Genomic DNA, 19213 nt, shown 5'->3' on the forward strand with positions numbered 1-19213 from the left:
TGTTGGCAATTACATTTACATTTACATTTACGTCATTTAGCAGACGCTCTTATCCAGAGCGACTTACAAATTGGTGCATTCACCCTATAGCCAGTGGGATAACCACTTTATTTTTTTAGGGGGGGGTAGAAGGATTACTTTATCCTATCCCAGGTATTCCTTAAAGAGGTGGGGTTTCAAATGTCTCCGGAAGGTGGTGAGTGACTCCGCTGTCCTGGCGTCGTGAGGGAGCTTGTTCCACCATTGGGGTGCCAGAGCAGCGAACAGTTTTGACTGGGCTGAGCGGGAACTATGCTTCCGCAGAGGAAGGGGAGCCAGCAGGCCAGAGGTGGATGAACGCAATGCCCTCGTTTGGGTGTAGGGACTGATCAGAGCCTGAAGGTACGGAGGTGCCGTTCCCCTCACAGCTCCATAGGCAAGCACCAAGGTCTTGTAACAGATGCGAGCTTCAACTGGAAGCCAGTGGAGTGTGCGGAGGAGCGGGGTGACGTGAGAGAACTTGGGAAGGTTGAACACCAGACGGGCTGCGGCATTCTGGATGAGTTGTAGGGGTTTAATGGCACAGGCAGGGAGCCCAGCCAACAGCGAGTTGCAGTAATCCAGACGGGAGATGACAAGTGCCTGGATTAGGACCTGTGCCACTTCCTGTGTAAGGCAGGGTCGTACTCTCCGAATGTTGTAGAGCATGAACCTGCAGGATCGGGTCACCGCCTTGATGTTAGCGGAGAACGACAGGGTGTTGTCCAGGGTCACGCCAAGGCTCTTCGCACTCTGGGAGGAGGACACAACGGAGTTGTCAACTGTGATGGCGAGATCATGGAACGGGCAGTCCTTCCCCGGGAGGAAGAGCAGCTCCGTCTTGCCAAGGTTCAGCTTGAGGTGGTGATCCGTCATCCATACTGATATGTCTGCCAGACATGCAGAGATGCGATTCGCCACCTGGTTATCAGAAGGGGGAAAGGAGAAGATTAGTTGTGTATCGTCAGCGTAGCAATGATAGGAGAGGCCATGTGAGGATATGACAGAGCCAAGTGACTTGGTGTATAGCGAGAATAGGAGAGGGCCTAGAACTGAGCCCTGGGGGACACCAGTGGTGAGAGCACGTGGTGCGGAGACAGCTTCTCGCCACGCCACTTGGTAGGAGCGACCGGTCAGGTAGGACGCAATCCAAGAGTGAGCCGCGCCGGGAGATGCCCAGCTCGGAGAGGGTGGAGAGGAGGATCTGATGGTTCACAGTATCAAAGGCAGCAGACAGGTCTAGAAGGACAAGAGCAGAGGAGAGAGAGTTAGCTTTAGCAGTGCGGAGAGCCTCCGTGACACAGAGAAGAGCAGTCTCAGTTGAATGACCAGTCCTGAAACCTGACTGGTTTGGATCAAGAAGGTCATTCTGAGAGAGATAGCAAGAGAGTTGGCTAAAGACGGCACGCTCAATAGTTTTGGAAAGAAAAGAAAGAAGGGATACTGGTCTGTAGTTGTTGACATCAGAGGGATCGAGTGTTGGTTTTTTGAGAAGGGGTGCAACTCTCGCTCTCTTGAAGACGGAAGGGACATAGCCAGCGGTCAAGGATGAGTTGATCAGCGAGGTGAGGTAGGGGGAGAAGGTCACCGGAGATGGTCTGGAGAAGAGAGGAGGGGATGGGGTCAAGCGGGCAGGTTGTTGGGCGGCCTGCAGTCACAAGTCGCGAGATTTTATCTGGAGAGAGAGGGGAGAAAGAAGTCAAAGCATAGGGTAGGGCAGTGTGAGCAGGACCAGCAGTGTCATTAGACTTAACAAACGAGGATCGGATGTCGTCAACCTTCTTTTCAAAGTGGTTGACGAAGTCATCCACAGAGAGGGAGGAGGAGGGGGGGGGGGGGAGGATTCAGCACGGAGGAGAATGTGGCAAAGAGCTATCAAAGAGGAATCAAAGAGGTCAGACGTTTCTTGTAGATGGCCACCAGGTTTGCACACATCTCAGGAGGGATTTTGTCCCACTCCTCTTTGCAGATCTTCTCCAAGTCATTAAGGTTTCGAGCCTGACGTTTGGCAACTCGAACCTTCAGCTCCCTCCACAGATTTTCTATGGGATTAAGGTCTGGAGACTGGCTAGGCCACTCCAGGACCTTAATGTGCTTCTTCTTGAGCCACTCCTTTGTTGCCTTGGGCGTGTGTTTTGGGTCATTGTCATGCTGGAATACCCATCCACGACCCATTTTCAATGCCCTGGCTGAGGGAAGGAGGTTCTCACCCAAGATTTGACAGTACATGGCGCCGTCCATCGTCCCTTTGATGTGGTGAAGTTGTCCTGTCCCCTTAGCAGAAAAACACCCCCAAAGCATAATGTTTCCACCTCCATGTTTGACGGTGGGGATGGTGTTCTTGGGGTAATAGGCAGCATTCCTCCTCCTCCAAACACGGCGAGTTGAGTTGATGCCAAAGAGCTCGATTTAGGTCTCATCTGACCACAACACTTTCACCCAGTTCTCCTTTGAGTCATTCAGATGTTCATTGGCAAGCTTCAGACGGGCCTGTATATGTGCTTTCTTGAGCAGGGGGACCTTGCGGGCGCTGCAGGATTTCAGTACTTCACGGCGTAGTGCGTTACCAATTGTTTTCTTGGTGACTATGGTCCCAGCTGCCTTGAGATCATTGACAAGATCCTCCCGTGTAGTTCTGGACTGATTCCTCACCGTTCTCATGATCATTGCAACTCCACGAGGTGAGATCTTGCATGGAGCCCCAGGCCGAGGGAGATTGACAGTTATTTTGTGTTTCTTTCATTTGCGAATAATCGCACAAACTGTTGTCACCTTCTCACCAAGCTGCTTGGCGATGGTCTTGTAGCCCATTCCAGCCTTGTGTAGGTCTACAATCTTGTCCCTGACATCCTTGGGGAGCTCTTTGGTCTTGGCCATGGTGGAGAGTTTGGAATCTGATTGATTGATTGCTTCTGTGGACAGGTGTCTTTTATACAGGTAACAAGCTGAGATTAGGAGCACTCCCTTTAAGAGTGTGCTCCTAATCTCAGCTCGTTACCTGTATAAAAGACACCTGGGAGACAGAAATCTTTCTGATTGAGAGGGGGTCAAATACTTATTTCCCTCATTAAAATGCAAATCAATTTATAACATTTTTGACATGCGTTTTTCTGGATTTTTTTGTTGTGATTCTGTCTCTCACTGTTCAAATAAACCTACCATTAAAATTATAGACTGATCATTTCTTTGTCAGTGGGCAAACGTACAAAATCAGCAGGGGACCAAATACTTTTTTCCCTCACTGTAGCTCTCCCTCACACTGCTATCCATATTACCCAATAAAAGACCCTAGGATAGAGCCCAGTCGATTCTCTCTTTTTACCTGGATTTACCGGAATAATAGCCTCCGAATAGCAGAGGAATAGCAAACACAATGATACTACCACCAACATATTCAGTTGGGCACGTATAGCTACACAAGGATAAAGCACCTAAGTATCAACGCACCATAGTATCACACACACACGCACACACTCACACACTGCCAACGACACCAACTACATCCGCAAGTCAAGTGTCTCTGTCAGAGCTGATACCATTATCTGTTTACTGATCCAGACCTCTCCAACTCCACATGAGGCCAGGCTCTGATCTGCTCTGCTAGCTGTAGTGTAGACACCCCTCTCTACATCCTCCTCCACTCCACTGTGCCTCTATCGGGCTAGCACATCACCCCGTGGTATGACCAAATCCACATCATCAACCCAGTTAAATAAGGAAATCCCCTTTATCAGACCAGCGCATCACTTGACATAACCAAATCACCTAAGGGCATGATGTTTAACCGATCATAACCAAATCCTCTCTGCCTCACCTGGACTCCACCATTGTATCACCTCTCACTCATACAAATCCTCTCCCCCTCAGCAGAGAGCAGAGGGAGAGGAGAGAGAGCGGCTCCACTCAGAAATGAAGGGAGGATTATCTGTTAATGCAATCCCTGACTGACTGATATCACCAGCCGACCCTTCCTGCCACTTTTGCAACGATACATGTATTTATTTGAAGATTTGGCCCGGATAAGGCCCTCTCAAATCCATCACCGTTCCTCCAGCAGGATGGTCATAAAACAGGATGAGGTGGTCTGGCTGGCTCTCTCCATCCCCCCACCAGGACAGATATAGAGGCAAACCTGGCTCCTCGTCACACTCATCCTTTGTTTCTGTCATATATGGAAACATGCATCTAAAACATTTCACAATGTGAACATATTGCATCAAAGGAGAGAGAAATGTATATCTCAATCTCACTATTACAGTAATAGCAGGCTAAACCCTTATTAGCATAGTGACACTACAAGCTTTGCCATAGAGAAGAGTTTAAACACACACTACCATTTTGTCTAGATACCAATCCCACTCCAAATACTTTTTGGCACGATGGAAACTTGCCATTCCATGGGTCAGCCGGGTTTAATTTTTTTATTGTTTGTGTTTCTCCCCCTGATTCCATGAGCTGTCAAAAAAACAAACTATTGCTATCTCTATTGATATCAACTTCAATCTGATCTAAAATGAATAAGATACGTTTAGAAGGTTAGAAGTCAGTATATAATCGCAAAAATGTATATTCAAAATGACACGAGTCCTTCAGGGCATCCATTTCACAGGTGAGTGACATGTTTTCAAAACGATTACTGTATGGCAAGTAATGAAATACATGCTTCCTCTTCTGTTCTGTTTCTCTGACCTTTACAATAATACTATCCTGACTAGAGCAAATCATTTGTAAGTTACGAGCCTCCCCTTATGGAAAAACCACATGATTTCACATGCGGAAACTCACATGATTTTACATGTAAATTGTCCACATTTTGCACATGTAAAATTGTATTTCACATGTGAAATCATGTGAAACCATGTGGTTTTGGAACACTTCACATATGATGATATTTCACATGGATATTTTTCACATGACATTTCACAGGGGATGCCCTGCAAACAAAAACTCAGTGTTTTCAACTTACATACTTTACATACATGACTACATTGTGTATGTTTATTTATACAGTAATTATTATTCAACATGTCCTCACCTGGGATTTGAACACGGCATTCCGATCTTCCTGCTACGCCACCATGTCTGTGTCAATAACAGATTTCACCTGTATTCCTACATTTTGGACCTCAAAGTAAATCTCAGTTTTGTTAAAAATACACTCAAGAAAAACTATTTTATTTATCATAGTGATTCAGGAGTATCATTCAAACAGAATAATATGACCCCACCAATATTAGACAACTATACAGAAAACCCCTCAAATTGCTGAAATAAGTAAATTAAATTAATGATGAGAGAATAGTCAGATTAACTGATAACTAAAATAGCAGTGCAGATGGCACTCTTTTGCTAAGTGCAGAGATGTATTATAGGTAATGAATGTGGAGGGGACTTCTGAGAATGCTGAAGACTGTGGCGCAGCAGAAATGTCAGCGTATCCCAAATTCAGAGGTTGTGAGTTCAAATCCCAGGTGGGGTCATCTTGGAAAGTCAACACTAAATTATCATGTCAAATGTAATTATATTGATTAAAGATGTTTACACTATTTTAGCTAAACAGCGTACCACTTACCTTAAAGCCCCCATACCATTTCATGACTTCTCTTCCAAGAAAATGTGAAATAGGCGTTTTCACATGTTGAGCTGTCAAAAGAGACACATGAGGTCAGTTGTTCACATGTGAAACCATATGTTCACATGTATTACATTTAGAGTTCACATGTTAACACCACCTTTTCACATGTGAGGAGAATAACATGTTTTCACCTCACGTGAATTTCAGATTCAAATGTGAAATTTGCAGTTTCACGTGAAAAACATTCACGTGAAAATAGAATTTGCACTTTCACATGTGAAAAACGTGTCGTTTCACTTGTTGAAATTTTACATCCCCATGTTGTCACATTTATTTCACATGAGACAATGTTTCCACATGTGCTCAATGTTTTCACATATGTAGTTTCATGTTATCACATGTTGCTTTTACATGTTGTCACATGTTAACACATTAACTTCAGTGCTACAAAGTGATCATGTGAAATTCATGTGATTTTTTCATAAGAGCATGGAAAAACAAATAAAATTGTCAAAAGTTGACAACCCTTCTGAGATATATGGAAATTGTGTGCATATGTTTTATCATTTGGAGCTAATGATAGATGTCAAGTAGCCAATGACGAGTAAAAGCTTGAATGAGACTCTCAAATGCACATCACCTCTGTGAAAGATGAATAACTAAAATGAAAAGACATTTCTTCTTAACGTTTAAGACTGAAGTTGGTCAGAAAGACGAACGCGGCATGGGCATTTAAAGAAAATCCTGCGATTTTCGGAAGAAAAAAAACTGGATGACTTTCAGACTAGGGGACCCAATATCAATCATGGCCAATTTGAGGCCACCAACATGAAATATGATTTCATAAGACAAATGCAGTGTCATTCTTAATGTACTTAACCTTTACTGTCAATGAAAAAGTATTGATTGTTCCGTGGCATCTTTTCATCATTTGATTTCAGAAAGAGTAATAATATATGGTGGTGGGGGTACCATAAAAGATGAATGGCAACTGAATGGTCTCAGTTTAACAAAGCTCAGGTCCCCACAGAATGATTTAGGTGGTGGGCCAAAGCACCATATCTGCTTTAGTCTTCAAGATGATCGATCCTTGGCGAGGTGGAGGCGCATTTTTTTTCATATAAGCTACATTTATTTTTTCTGAACACATTTCCATTTCTTGGCAATCTCCATTCTTGCAATTTTTTTAATTTAAATTCATATTTATAAGTTCGCTAGCTGGTCAAGCAAACACTGCCAAGTACTATAACAGTAAACCAATCAAAACTTGGGTACCATCTCTGGCAATCATGTTCTCTGTTACAAAGGAAGTAAACACAGCTGATGCCAGCTTGAGGTGGAAGGCAAGAGGGGGGAGCCCGGGAGTTGGAAATGGCCACGAGTAGTGCGGAAATAGATAAAAAGTTGGTGAAGCAACAGCTGTGCTGGAATGCGAACAATATGGGTGTCAGTTCTGATGGTATGGAGCGGGAGGATGAGGGTCAAGGACCGGAATGGTCGGTAGTGGAAAGACATAGGAAGAAGAGAGATCATGATACAGAAAGCAGTGCAGTGTCTAGTAAAGAAAGCATAAAGAGGGCCAAGATAGGAGGCAAGAGTAATGATGTGTTGGAGTGGAAAGTGGTGATAGTGTTTGATGAGACCACAGGGCTTCACTTACACCCTATCCGACTAACTAATGCCATAGAGAAAGAGGTAGGTGAAGTGAAATTAGCTCAGTTCGTTGGAAATTGTAGATTGTTCATATTTTGTGGTAGCCAGGCTCAGCAAGAGAAGATTCTGAAAATGGAAAAGCTTAATGGGAAGAACATTAAAAGCCATGTCCCTGGTACTTATGCTAGATTGAGGGGAGATATCTAAGTCCATTTATTAAAGAAAATGTGAAGGGAGGAAGAGTGGTTGAGGCCAAAAGGTTGATCAGTAGGAAAAAACGTCAAAGAAGTGAAAGCCTATCAGTGCTGCTGAGGTTTGAGAAGGTTATGCCTGGGATAGTACAGATAGGATTCCTTAGTTTCAATGTCAGAGAATTTGTCCCATCCCCATTGCGGTGTTTTAAAAGCCAAAGAATAGGACATGAAGCTGTTCAATGTAAAGGAAGGAAAATATGTGCCACAGGTGGAGGGGAACATGATTACGGTGAATGGTAGAGCAATGTGAAGGTTAAGTGTTGTACTTGTGGGGGGAACATAGTGCAGCATTTGGTGGATGCCAGGTGCAGAGAGAGGCTAGAGAGTCTCAGAGATATAGGATCAGTCAGGATGTATCGTATGCAGAGGCTGTAGGAGAGATTGGTGGAACTACTGTGTGGAATGATGGAGCTTCCATGGCTGCTCCTGTACTAAGTGGACCTGCTGTCGGGGCTGGTGCTTCTGCTGGTCCTGGCATGGTTTGGAGGCCTGTTCAGAAATCTTGCGCTCATGAATGTGCGGTGTCAAAGGACACTTTGATAATGAATAAAGTTGACTTCACAGCTTTTATTGGTAAGGTTATCAATACGACTCGGGTTGTGAAATGCAAAAATGCCAGGTTGAAGGTTATTGTGGAGACGGCAAAGGAGATATTGGGAGTAACAGATGTTACTGTTGAAATGGTTGTTGACATGCTGAACAATCCTAAGGGTGGAGGGTTTCAGCATGATATAGATGAAGTTTAATGTTGTAGGGAGGTTGGGGAGGGGGTTTGGGGGGAGGGGGAGGGTGTGGTAGAAATTAACAGGGATTTATTTGCTTTTTATTTTATTTTCATGGTAGTACAGAATTGGGCAGATCATGATTGATCGTACATTGCAACACAGTAGGTGGCGGCATGCACTTAAACGATTGTTTATGGACCGCCATGATCTCTGTCCAATAAACTACTATCAGGTAATGTATTTTTTGGTCATTTGTAATCTACAGTATTTAGTTACATAAACGTGATGCAATCAACGCAAGCTTTAAATGACTCCCAATTTAGCTAGCTAGCTACAATGAGTAGATTTGATCCTCTTCATCACACATCCGACAGCAGTTTGTGAATTCACGTGAGCCTGTGTTTAGATCTTAGATAGAAGCAAGCCATTGGCTGCTGCCTACACGACGTGTATGTACGGGTGTTCTGATTGGTTATAAGTTTAGCAGTTCAGCTAATTTGCCTGAGCAGACAGTGTTAAAATATACTTTTTATGAGAAAATGTGCAAGAATTGAAGGTGCTACAGTCATCATAAGTGTATTTCACTGTCATATACAAAAAAGCAGCTCCTCCCTCGACAAGGATCGATCAACTTCACGTTTTTCAGGTTCGGCCCACCACCTATGCTGTGGAGAGAAAGATTTGTGGAATTTATGCCTTTGCTGAATGATCTTTTGATAGCTTTATAGTAACTTGCCCAGAAGTATCTGAAAGATATTGCATATCCACTATTCATTGAAGTTATCTTTCTATCCATATTGTTTTTAGATGGTTATCCTTTTCTCTATGCATTTTCTATGTGCTATTAGGATTTTCAATTGTTTCACCAGGCCTCGTTGAATATTAGCCCCTCATAACATTATTGCCCACCAGCACAAGCCAGTCGCCGCTTAAGCAGTGTTTCTTTTATTTCTCTATTCTCTTCAGTAATTGGATGGTCTCCCCTGCCGGCCTGCTCTTTGATCTACTTACACAACCTAATAAGGCTCTGCTGCACTACAACCAAATCAGCAGTGCATTTTCAGGCCTAATAAGTGGTTAGCTTGATTTATATGGGTCATCTCATGCTCCTACTTGGCTGGAGCTCCACAGGCTCTGGCCACACGGAGACCTCCTTCACAAGCCCTTGGCCAGTCCACCAGTTCCAGATGAGTCCATTATAGCCGGGGTAAAGACGATCATTTTTGAACCCCTCGAGATGAGCGGCGTGGTGGAGCGGTATGGTGGCGGGGTGGTTCAGAGTGGGAGGTGTTAAGGTGGTGGTGCATGGCCGCCGTGGCTACTTCTATTGTTAGAGCTAGATGGTCTGGGGCTGCCTGGCCCCTGTAAAGATGGTGCTGGTCCTTGGGAGAGCCCCGGGGGCCACAGGAAGCACTTAGACTGATAAAATTGCCACTTATTCACCGGCCCACCCCAGGCTGTCCTCTGGGTCCTGGAGCACACACCTCTAGGGCCTGGATGATGGACTACTATACATTTAGACATCACAGTACGACTGTCTTTAGGAACAAAGTATTGACACTCTGTTCTCTCAAGCTACTTCACTTTCTTCATCCTACACTCTCCCTCCCATGTTTGTGTACGCTAACATTTCAAGACTACCAATAAACGTCATTGCTACTGATCAAATAGCATCATTTATTATGTTTGACCTCTAATGGTTGATTGTGTACCTTCAGTTGAACTCTCTGGCCAGCCAGGCAGCGGTGGCTGCAGCAGCTATGGGCTCCATCACCGGGTCCCAGGTCTTTGGCAACGCCCTCTCCAACCTGCAAGCTGGAGTCACGGGGCAGCTGGTCACCAATGCACAAGGACAGGTGAGTGTCCACTCATTATACCACTTATAACACCTGTATACCAGGTATCAACTTTTCATAAGACATGTCTGGAATGGCTCACAACGAAAACCTAGTGGAAGATCACATCCCACAATGGTGGTTAATGTTACAGTACATTTCCATGCTGTTCAGTGCTACAATAAACACTTTTCACTAACTAAATACATGCAAACAGAACTCTAAAGACTGGATGGTCTCAATATTCCGTTTTCTTATGTTGTAATGTTGTTTTGGGGGTTTATTTCTTTATTTTTCTGCTGGTTGTTATGTGGCACTGCCCCGTGGCATCCATCCTACCATATGTTAAGCTTTTTGGAAATAAACAAAGCCCTTCCTCCTCTTATCCGCATGTTCCCGTCACAGTAAAACGCTGACCTTGTCATATTTACAGGGTGGCTGCAGAATTGTTCCATCAGTAGCCAGAGGCTTGAACGATGACGCTTGTCAGAGTGGGGCCCTATCTAATGAATCATCTTATTGCAGGTGCGCACAGCACATATTAAAGGAAGCTCGTATGGACAATGTGCCCTTTCATGCCAGCCGGTTATTTACCTTGACCCCTGTTTCATCCCTCTCTCGCTGCACTCCTCCCGCTCTCCTGTTTTTATCACTAACTTAAAACCACTGCCTGACTAATGCCTTAGATGTTGGCTTTTGTGGTTTTATGATAAGACAGACCTTATTCCATGTTTGTTTGTGTAGGAAGTCTGTAAGGCGTAAGAGTTGCTGTACAGGGGAGTTTTTCTCAATATGCTCATGACTAAGCAATGCACATATTGTAGGCTACTTATAATTGTGTATAAATGTGTTTCTCGAGAGTGTATATGTTCTTCTATTAATTTGCCCACATGTAGTCTATACCGTAAACAACATGCGTGAGTGTGTGTTAGCCCTTGATGCTAAACACAGCTAACGAGACAGTATGGGTTTCCCTGGTCTGGAAACGCCCAGAGCGCCGGGGACAGATCCCCATTGAGATGGATTTGATGGGATGCTCTGTGCTTTTGTAATGTCACGCCGACTGACACTGGCTGACATAATAAGGTCACAGAGACGGTCAAAGCCCTGGGCTACAGTCCTTTGCTCCCTGACCTCATTATTCCAGAGCATTATTCAGTCTGAGCGCTCCGAAACATGCACCACACTACTACTAACGCAGGGTTCCCCCCACCACACAGGCACGCACTCACACAGATGGATGCACGCACGCGTCCTCGTGCACATGCACACAATCGCGCACATACGCACACATACCCCACCACCCCTCTGATACTGGCAACATTACAGAGACTAATGCATGCCTGCAACTTGACTGGAGGACAAACAAACACTGCCTCAGAAGCTGAATGCCCACCATAAAAGCAGCACTTGTGTCAGTCTGTAGAATCCCAAACAGACTTTGGTGTTTGTTTTGCTGGAAGAATGACAGAGGAACTAGAATAGCTCCACAATGTGTGTGCTTGTTGAATATTCTGTAGTGGTTTAGCTAGGTTAGAGAGCAGTGGTTTAGCTAGGTTAGAGAGCAATGGTTTAGCTAGGTTATGCAGCATCGTAACAGCATTGTTACTGTACTAAAAGCACAAGGAATTTGATCAAAGTATCCGAATGAAAATACTTGTCCTGCCTTCATTTGGAGTCCTTTCTTCTTCTATAGGTATTTTTATCTAAATGAAGTATTTGTCTTTTTTGAAGAGAGCATAACACAGTAGATGACCCGGTCATTAATGCCCAGTTGATTTCTCTCTCTTAGCTTGTTTAGTGTAGGTTCCAGACAGGGGCCTTGAAAAGCATTGGATTTGATAATGTGGCTTTAACATGTGTCCACCTGATTACATTTGTCAATCTTTTTTCACTTTCCAAGGCTAGTCGATGAAGCCACTCTTCAGTCCCATCTTTGTGACTACGTCTGTGAGAAAATAGTAAGAATTAATTTGATATACACAGACTGCCTTAGGAAAGCATTATACCATTTTATTTTTGTTTCCTCAGTATCTAATACAACAATTAAGGTAAAATATATTTTTAAAGATCTTGAAATAAGATCAATTACTTGTATTAGGCATTTTTTAGATTAAAATAAGCAAAATGATCTGCCAATGACGTTACATAATTTAGCTTGGTACAAAAAACAAGAAAAAAAAACAATTTTAAGTGAATTATCACTCAATATAAGATATTTAGGCTTGCTTGGATTTCACTTTTTGTAGTGTACAGTGAATACTGTATTTACTGTAGTGTTGTGGACATATACTGTATTTCCAGTTTACTATAGCATAAATACTGTAGTAAAAAACTGCAGTATACAGTATACTATAGTAATTACTGCATGGTTTTTGCTTACTGTAATTTACTGTAGTGTTTTTGTGGACATTACTGTAGTATTTACTATAGTGTTTCTGTTTTATTGTCTTTGATATAGCAGTGGGGGCTTTCTCCTAGAGGAAACCTACTGGACAAAATACTCAAAGAGCAAATTTTCCATAACTTGTAAGTAGTTAGGACTGAGGTCTGAACGGACAACCTGTAGGGAACAAAATATATGGTCTATACTTGGGTGGCCCAAATTGGGATATAGGGGAGGGGAATGGGCAGGGTATATGCAAATGAAATACTGTAGTATAATATACTATAGTAATTACTATAGTGTTTTGCAGACTGGAATGTTTTTGCAGAAATTACTGTAGTATTTACTGTAGTGTTTTTGCGGTCTGAGATATACTGTATTATTTACTATCGTTTTCTACAGTATACTACAAAATTCTATAGTAAATACTACACATGATCGAGGGATACTGCAGTGTGTAGTATAGTATTCTACAGTATACTACAGTTTACTAAAGAATTCTACAGTAAATACTGTAGTATTCTATAGTAAACTGTAGTATTTTTTCGCTGTTAACCTTGGTTCCTGGTCTTTGTGTTTCCTGGTGAAACCCCCATGAGCCTGGGCTTTTGGGCCCATCCATCCCCTTCACTGAGCTTTGATAAAGGCCACAGCCCACAGGCCAGACTGCTGTTACTAATACACACAATACCAGGTAGGAACACACATGCTCTGTTAACCTGCATGTGCACAACCACGGAGGGACTCCATTGAAATACAAATTCACTCCTGCGTGCGGAAGCCCTCAGTCCTCAGAGGTAGAGGAAACATATTCTGACATTGTCATTTTAAATTTTGAAACCTAACAGCGGGGCAAATAAAGGCAGGTAAATAATACTGTAGGTATCTGTATATTTTGTAATATGGTAGAATATTCACACTGTTTTAGGCCCACAATCAAGAGGGCTTTACATCTGACTTTGTGATCTTATAAAGCAATTAACATCCTTTATCAAATGGATATGCTTAGTGTCTTTGAGCTGTAATGAAGTAAGTCAGGACTTCCAAACGTTTCCCAACCTGGGTCTCTATTCCAACATGGTTCTCTATTTAAACATGGTTCTCTATTCCAACATGGTTCTCTATTCCAACCTGGTTCTCTATTCCAACATGGTTCTCTATTCCAACCTGGTTCTCTATTCCAACCTGGTTCTCTATTCCAACCTGGTTCTCTATTCCAACATGGTTCTCTATTCCAACATGGTTCTCTATTCCAACCTGGTTCTCTATTCCAACATGGCTCTCTATTCCAACATGGTTCTCTATTCCAACATGGTTCTCTATTCCAACATGGTTCTCTATTCCAACCTGGTTCTCTATTCCAACATGGTTCTCTATTCCAACATGGTTCTCTATTCCAACCTGGTTCTCTATTCCAACATGGCTCTCTATTCCAACATGGTTCTCTATTCCAACCTGGTTCTCTATTCCAACATGGTTCTCTATTCCAACATGGGTCTCTATTCCAACATGGTTCTCTATTCCAACATGGTTCTCTATTCCAACCTGGTTCTCTATTCCAACATGGGTTTCTATTCAAACATGGTTCTCTATTCCAACCTGGTTCTCTATTCCAACATGGGTCTCTATTCAAACATGGTTCTCTATTCCAACCTGGTTCTCTATTCCAACCTGGTTCTCTATTCCAACATGGGTCTCTATTCCAACATGGGTCTCTATTCCAACCTGGTTCTCTATTCAAACATGGTTCTCTATTCCAACATGGGTCTCTATTCAAACATGGGTCTCTATTCAAACATGGTTCTCTATTCCAACCTGGTTCTCTATTCCAACCTGGTTCTCTATTCCAACATGGGTCTCTATTCAAACATGGTTCTCTATTCCAACCTGGTTCTCTATTCCAACCTGGTTCTCTATTCCAACATGGGTCTCTATTCCAACATGGTTCTCTATTCCAACATGGTTCTCTATTCCAACATGGTTCTCTATTCCAACATGGTTCTCTATTCCCAGCACGGAGATAGCAGGAGGGGAAAATGGCCAGAGATATTGTCTGGCCACCATGGCTAACACCACAGATTGCCCTGGCCTGGCTGGATAGATGAGATGGCATTTCTGTGGAAACAAGAGAAGAGAAGGATAATCTTAATGAGTTCTGCTGAGAGAAGGGAGAGGGAGAGGAGGATGCAGGTCCTGACCGTTCCTGACACGCCACACTATCACGAGTGGAAAACAAATACATGAGGAGGAAAAAGACAGAGAGGAAAGGGAAACATAAAGGATGCTGGTTGGACAAAGCTGACAATACTATTGTTTGTTAGATGGTGCCACAACGTATGTGACTCTGTGTGTACAAAATGCCATAACTGGCTGTAGTCTTCCACCAAAGCATGTATTCTCCATGGACCTCTCCGTGAATCTACAGGTTTCCATCAGAATGTTCATGTTTTACATAATCAGTGTCACAATTGAATGCCTTGAGGAACGCCATCTAAGCACTGCCATATATCATCCAAGAGGTCTGAGGGCGAGAAGTAGCGTTGCATCCGGGACAAGAGCTAAGCTGTCAGTTCCCTGCCTGTGTTATTACGCTTATAGAACAACCACTTAGTCCAATGAGGATGAATAATTGAGCGGAACAAGTCCTCCGCCACAGAGGCACGCGAAGCCAGACGTCGAGAGACATTAGCATCAGGCGGCGCAATAAAATATGCTAAGTGGCAGGAGAGGAGAGCATTACAGGGGAGGCGACACAGAGCGCGGAGAGAGAGATAAATTATCTGTAGCTTAACGCGAAGCAACGTAAGCAAATGAGCCGTGGAGGGGATGAATTACAGATTACCTACCTTTATACCACGAAATCCTTCCCCATTATGTCAAACTGAGAGGGGGGAGAGGGGAGGGGAGACCAATAAAGCAGAGAGCGGCATGGCAGGGAGAATCAGATTAGCACTGAGAGCAGTTGTGAGATGCTGGACTACAGTATGGGGGGACCTGTTTGCATCTCGCTGTGAAATTATACATAGTGGCAGGTGCATGTGTAATAATCTTGATTTATACACAATGCTTGAAGTAGGCAGAAACCCTGTGCAGTATGAGCTACCAAAACATTAATTGTGCTTGTGTCCATTTATTTTGGTAATCATTTTTTGACTTCGTTTTTTACTATAACAAAATACAACAATGCTAGCCCAAATCTTCCAGCCATGTCCAAATGACACGTTTTGTAAAATAATGGCAAGCCCAACCATGTTCACTCTCCTCTGACATAATGAGGCTGCATGCTGTGGTCCTGTCAGAGAAGAGAACAGGCAGAGAGACTCTGAAGCTGTCTGTCCAGGACCAGTCCACAGATTACATTAACCTTCATCATTGTGAAGAGGCGCTAAATCCCCCCCTAAAGCGCTACTCTTGGCCACACTCTGGCAGCTCTGAGAGCTAAAACGCTGCGGTGACACTCTGCTGCCCCCTTTGATCTGCAGCCATGGAGGAGAGCAGAGGAGAGCTGGGGAGGGGAGGGGGGGGGGTGAGAGGAGGAGAGCTGGGGAGGGCGGATGAGAGGAGGAGAGTGGAGGAGGGGATTAAGTACCCCAGGGACCCTGGGAGCTGAATTGGACATTTGGGGTATGTGTGTGTGTGTGTTGGTGTGCGTGCAAGCGCACTTGTGTGTGTGTGTTGTGTGGGGGGGAGGGGTCTCAGCATTAGCAACCCCCCTAAACAGAAACCGACAAAGACACATATACACACATGAATCTCACACACATACATGCCCCTCTCCTGGCCTGGTGATGGAAAATACAGGCAGTGGTCTGCACCAGCACGCACACATGAACTCAACCATCAAGTGCTTGGGCTTTGATACTGTCATTCCAAACGTTTGTGCGTCCACTGATATACATGTATTGTCATACACAGTAGTACTGTATGTTTTATTTGATGTGGGAGTTCATATATAATCTGAAAGGCACTCCATACTTCTGTGCAGTAGATCATAAGAACAATAGTTCTAAAGATGTTCACCCTCCTACCCTTATCCATGTACTGTAGATCACTGGAACAGCCCATCTGATTTCTTCTCCTCTCACCCCTCCTTTGCAGATAATTGGAACGATCCCACTGATGCCCAACTCTGGGGGGCCCTCGAGCCAATCAGGGGGCGGAAACCCTGCGCTGCAGGTCCAGCCAATTACACCTCAGCTTCTGACCAACACCCAGGGCCAGATCATTGCCACGGTGATCGGCAATCAGATCCTGCCTGTCATCAACACCCAGGGAATCACGCTGTCACCAATCAAGCCTGGACAGCAGGTAACCACACACACACGTACTGTATAGTACACACACATGCACAGACACATTAGACACAATACATACAAGACACATGAAGATATTCCTACTCACAGAAGATGCCAATTGAGTACATTCGCAGATCACAAATCTGTGTAGATATAGCTTACTCGTGAGAAAAGTAACCCAAACAAAACTAGTCAGGTCTGATCTTCTCATCTTCTGTCTAAACACAACTTGAAAATATTTCCTTCTCATAAACGTAACTCCCAACTGGAGCATTTCATTGCTCCAAGTGTTTGGAAGCGGTTGCTTTCGATTAAACCATTCAAATTGACTCTCTTGACTATGGCAGTAAAGATTATAGAAGTGTGACAGAAAGAAAGTGATAGTGCATGTATCAAAATCTGTCAAGCCTTTGAAAAGATACTCTATTTTTAGGAGCTAATAAGCAGCACCATGGTGCATCCTCACAAAGGTGTGTGTTTGTGTGTAAAGCACCTGTCAGGGAACCTCTCAAACTCCCTCTCTGGCAGTCTGCAGAGCCCCTGCAGAGCCAAACGAAAAACAACTTTTCATCACCCCACTTAAAACTCAAACACTACCTCACTCTGTTTTCACCCTGTTTCTTTTTTCTCTCACTCCCGCTATATTTCTCTCTCTCATCCTCCCCACATATTCGTGACCTTATCTGTGACCTGAGCATGTCGTAATTCTCCTTAATCACATATTTAAAAGGAGAATCGTGTGTCTCTAGCTAGCGTAACAATAAAACACAGTGCTGAGCCTCTAAAAGAGGTTCTCTTAGAACATGCACAGACGAACATGGACGTGTAAATGCATGGTAGGAGTCAGAGGCACACTTACCAAAGAAAACAAAGAAATGTCACAGCTTTAAGTCTACTATGGACCCGGCTTTCAGCCATAAAAATGAAGATAAAAAAAGTGAAAGATGCTATGTAAACGGCAAGGACAGTAGTTAAACCTGATAGGGTGGATTAACTCAGAAGATGGCCTTCAATGTGACTTCACAGAACACCAGATCACACTTGTGGACGTTTGTAATAATGTTTGTTTTTTTGTCCTCACTTCAAAGCCACGGACGTAGACAACGACTGTTCCACGGGTATCATTTACGGTTGTCAGCGCCAGCAATGCCGAATGTTTCCAGTGAAGCTAGATAATTCTCACTGCCTGTCAACCGTCTCGACAGTATGTGCATCGCTGTTGACATCCACCACCACTCCAAACAAACACATGCCGAGGGGAAAATAATTAATAGCGAGAGAGAGTACTGAGAAAGTCAACCTAGTTTATGGAGGAGACAGCTTTGACTTTAGAGTGAAGACGTATCAGCTTGATCTTGTAAGAGCAATTCATTTGCGCACCAAACATGAAAATACATAGTTTTCTTACAGCCAGAGCTGTAAATCATAAATTAAGTTTGATAAGGGAGTGGCGGTGTCTTTTCCTGCGCCGACATGCCTTTATTAGCAATTACCTTATGTGATGACTGGAGAAAACACCCTATAATTATCTAAATGTTTTTTTCTACACTCCTGTATGGCAGGCAGGGGATGGTAGAGGTCTTCACGGGTCCAAAAAGTTGGAAGAATGAAATCTGAAATGGACCTGGGGCTTTCCCACCCGAACCCAATATGCATAAATTTTTTTATATACAGACACTCATTCCGAACGGACCAGAGGACAAGCAGACCCGTTCCATATAGACCTGGTCGGATCCAGACACGATCCAATCCGAGTGAGGGAAGCAGCAGAAAATATTTTTAAGCTACTTTATTGACCGGAGCTGATAAAGCGTGATAGGAGGGAGACAGAAGTGCTGCTCTAGCAGGCGGGGGGCACCATACTGTGAGCGAGTGACACTGGGAGCAGGGAGGGAGAAACGAGAGACAGCAACCAACCAAGCCGACTCGTGCTATAGTAGACTAAAAGCTGCCATAGCTAGGTTATTTATCATCAAATATGACTGCATCAAACTGGGAGAAGCTAGTTAAGCTAGCTAAAGTTAGCTACAGTAGCTAGGCTAATTGAGGCTGCAGTGCATGCACTTTCTCATCCTACAGTTACAAATAATAACTCCATTCAGAATATTAAGTAGCAACCTACCTACCTGTTGGCTCTTGGTCGTTGTAGCCTATCCTTCTCTTTTAACTTTTAATTCCGTCATTTGATTTCCATCCTCCATTGATTAGATATCTCCTAACTTTTGCCACACATGGAGCGAGGCTCTATGACTGTAACCTATTGCCGCTTTGATGACTCATGTTTGGCCAACAACAAGCTATACGCGCCACGCTCCACTCTCATGAAAAGCAAGAGCAGCAGCATAAATTATATAATTTCGCTCTACTGCAGCAGTCCATTTAGATATGTACGGGCCCTTCCGGACAAGTCAGTTAAAATTACCGGGCAGAGACCATTGACAATCAAATCAGATTCAACCCAGACCCGTGACA

General features: G+C 43.8%; 1 protein-coding gene and 1 non-coding gene across 2 annotated transcripts in view; one reads left to right on the top strand and one right to left on the bottom strand.

The window, feature by feature from the left end:
• LOC121550029 (POU domain, class 6, transcription factor 2-like) overlaps positions 1-19213 on the top strand; it is a 116816-nt gene that overhangs the window by 67676 nt on the left and 29927 nt on the right. Inside the window, exons 6-7 of the mRNA XM_041862093.2 lie at positions 9944-10081; positions 16545-16754. Coding sequence (XP_041718027.2) covers positions 9944-10081; positions 16545-16754 — 348 coding nt within the window. The remainder of the gene's footprint in view (positions 1-9943; positions 10082-16544; positions 16755-19213) is intronic.
• Positions 12526-12581, bottom strand: LOC121550141. The gene has a single exon (XR_005996921.1). It is a non-coding gene; the product is annotated as a U7 small nuclear RNA (small nuclear RNA).

Source organism: Coregonus clupeaformis, chromosome 34, assembly GCF_020615455.1.
Source record: "Coregonus clupeaformis isolate EN_2021a chromosome 34, ASM2061545v1, whole genome shotgun sequence".
NCBI classification, from domain to species: Eukaryota; Metazoa; Chordata; class Actinopteri; order Salmoniformes; family Salmonidae; genus Coregonus; species Coregonus clupeaformis.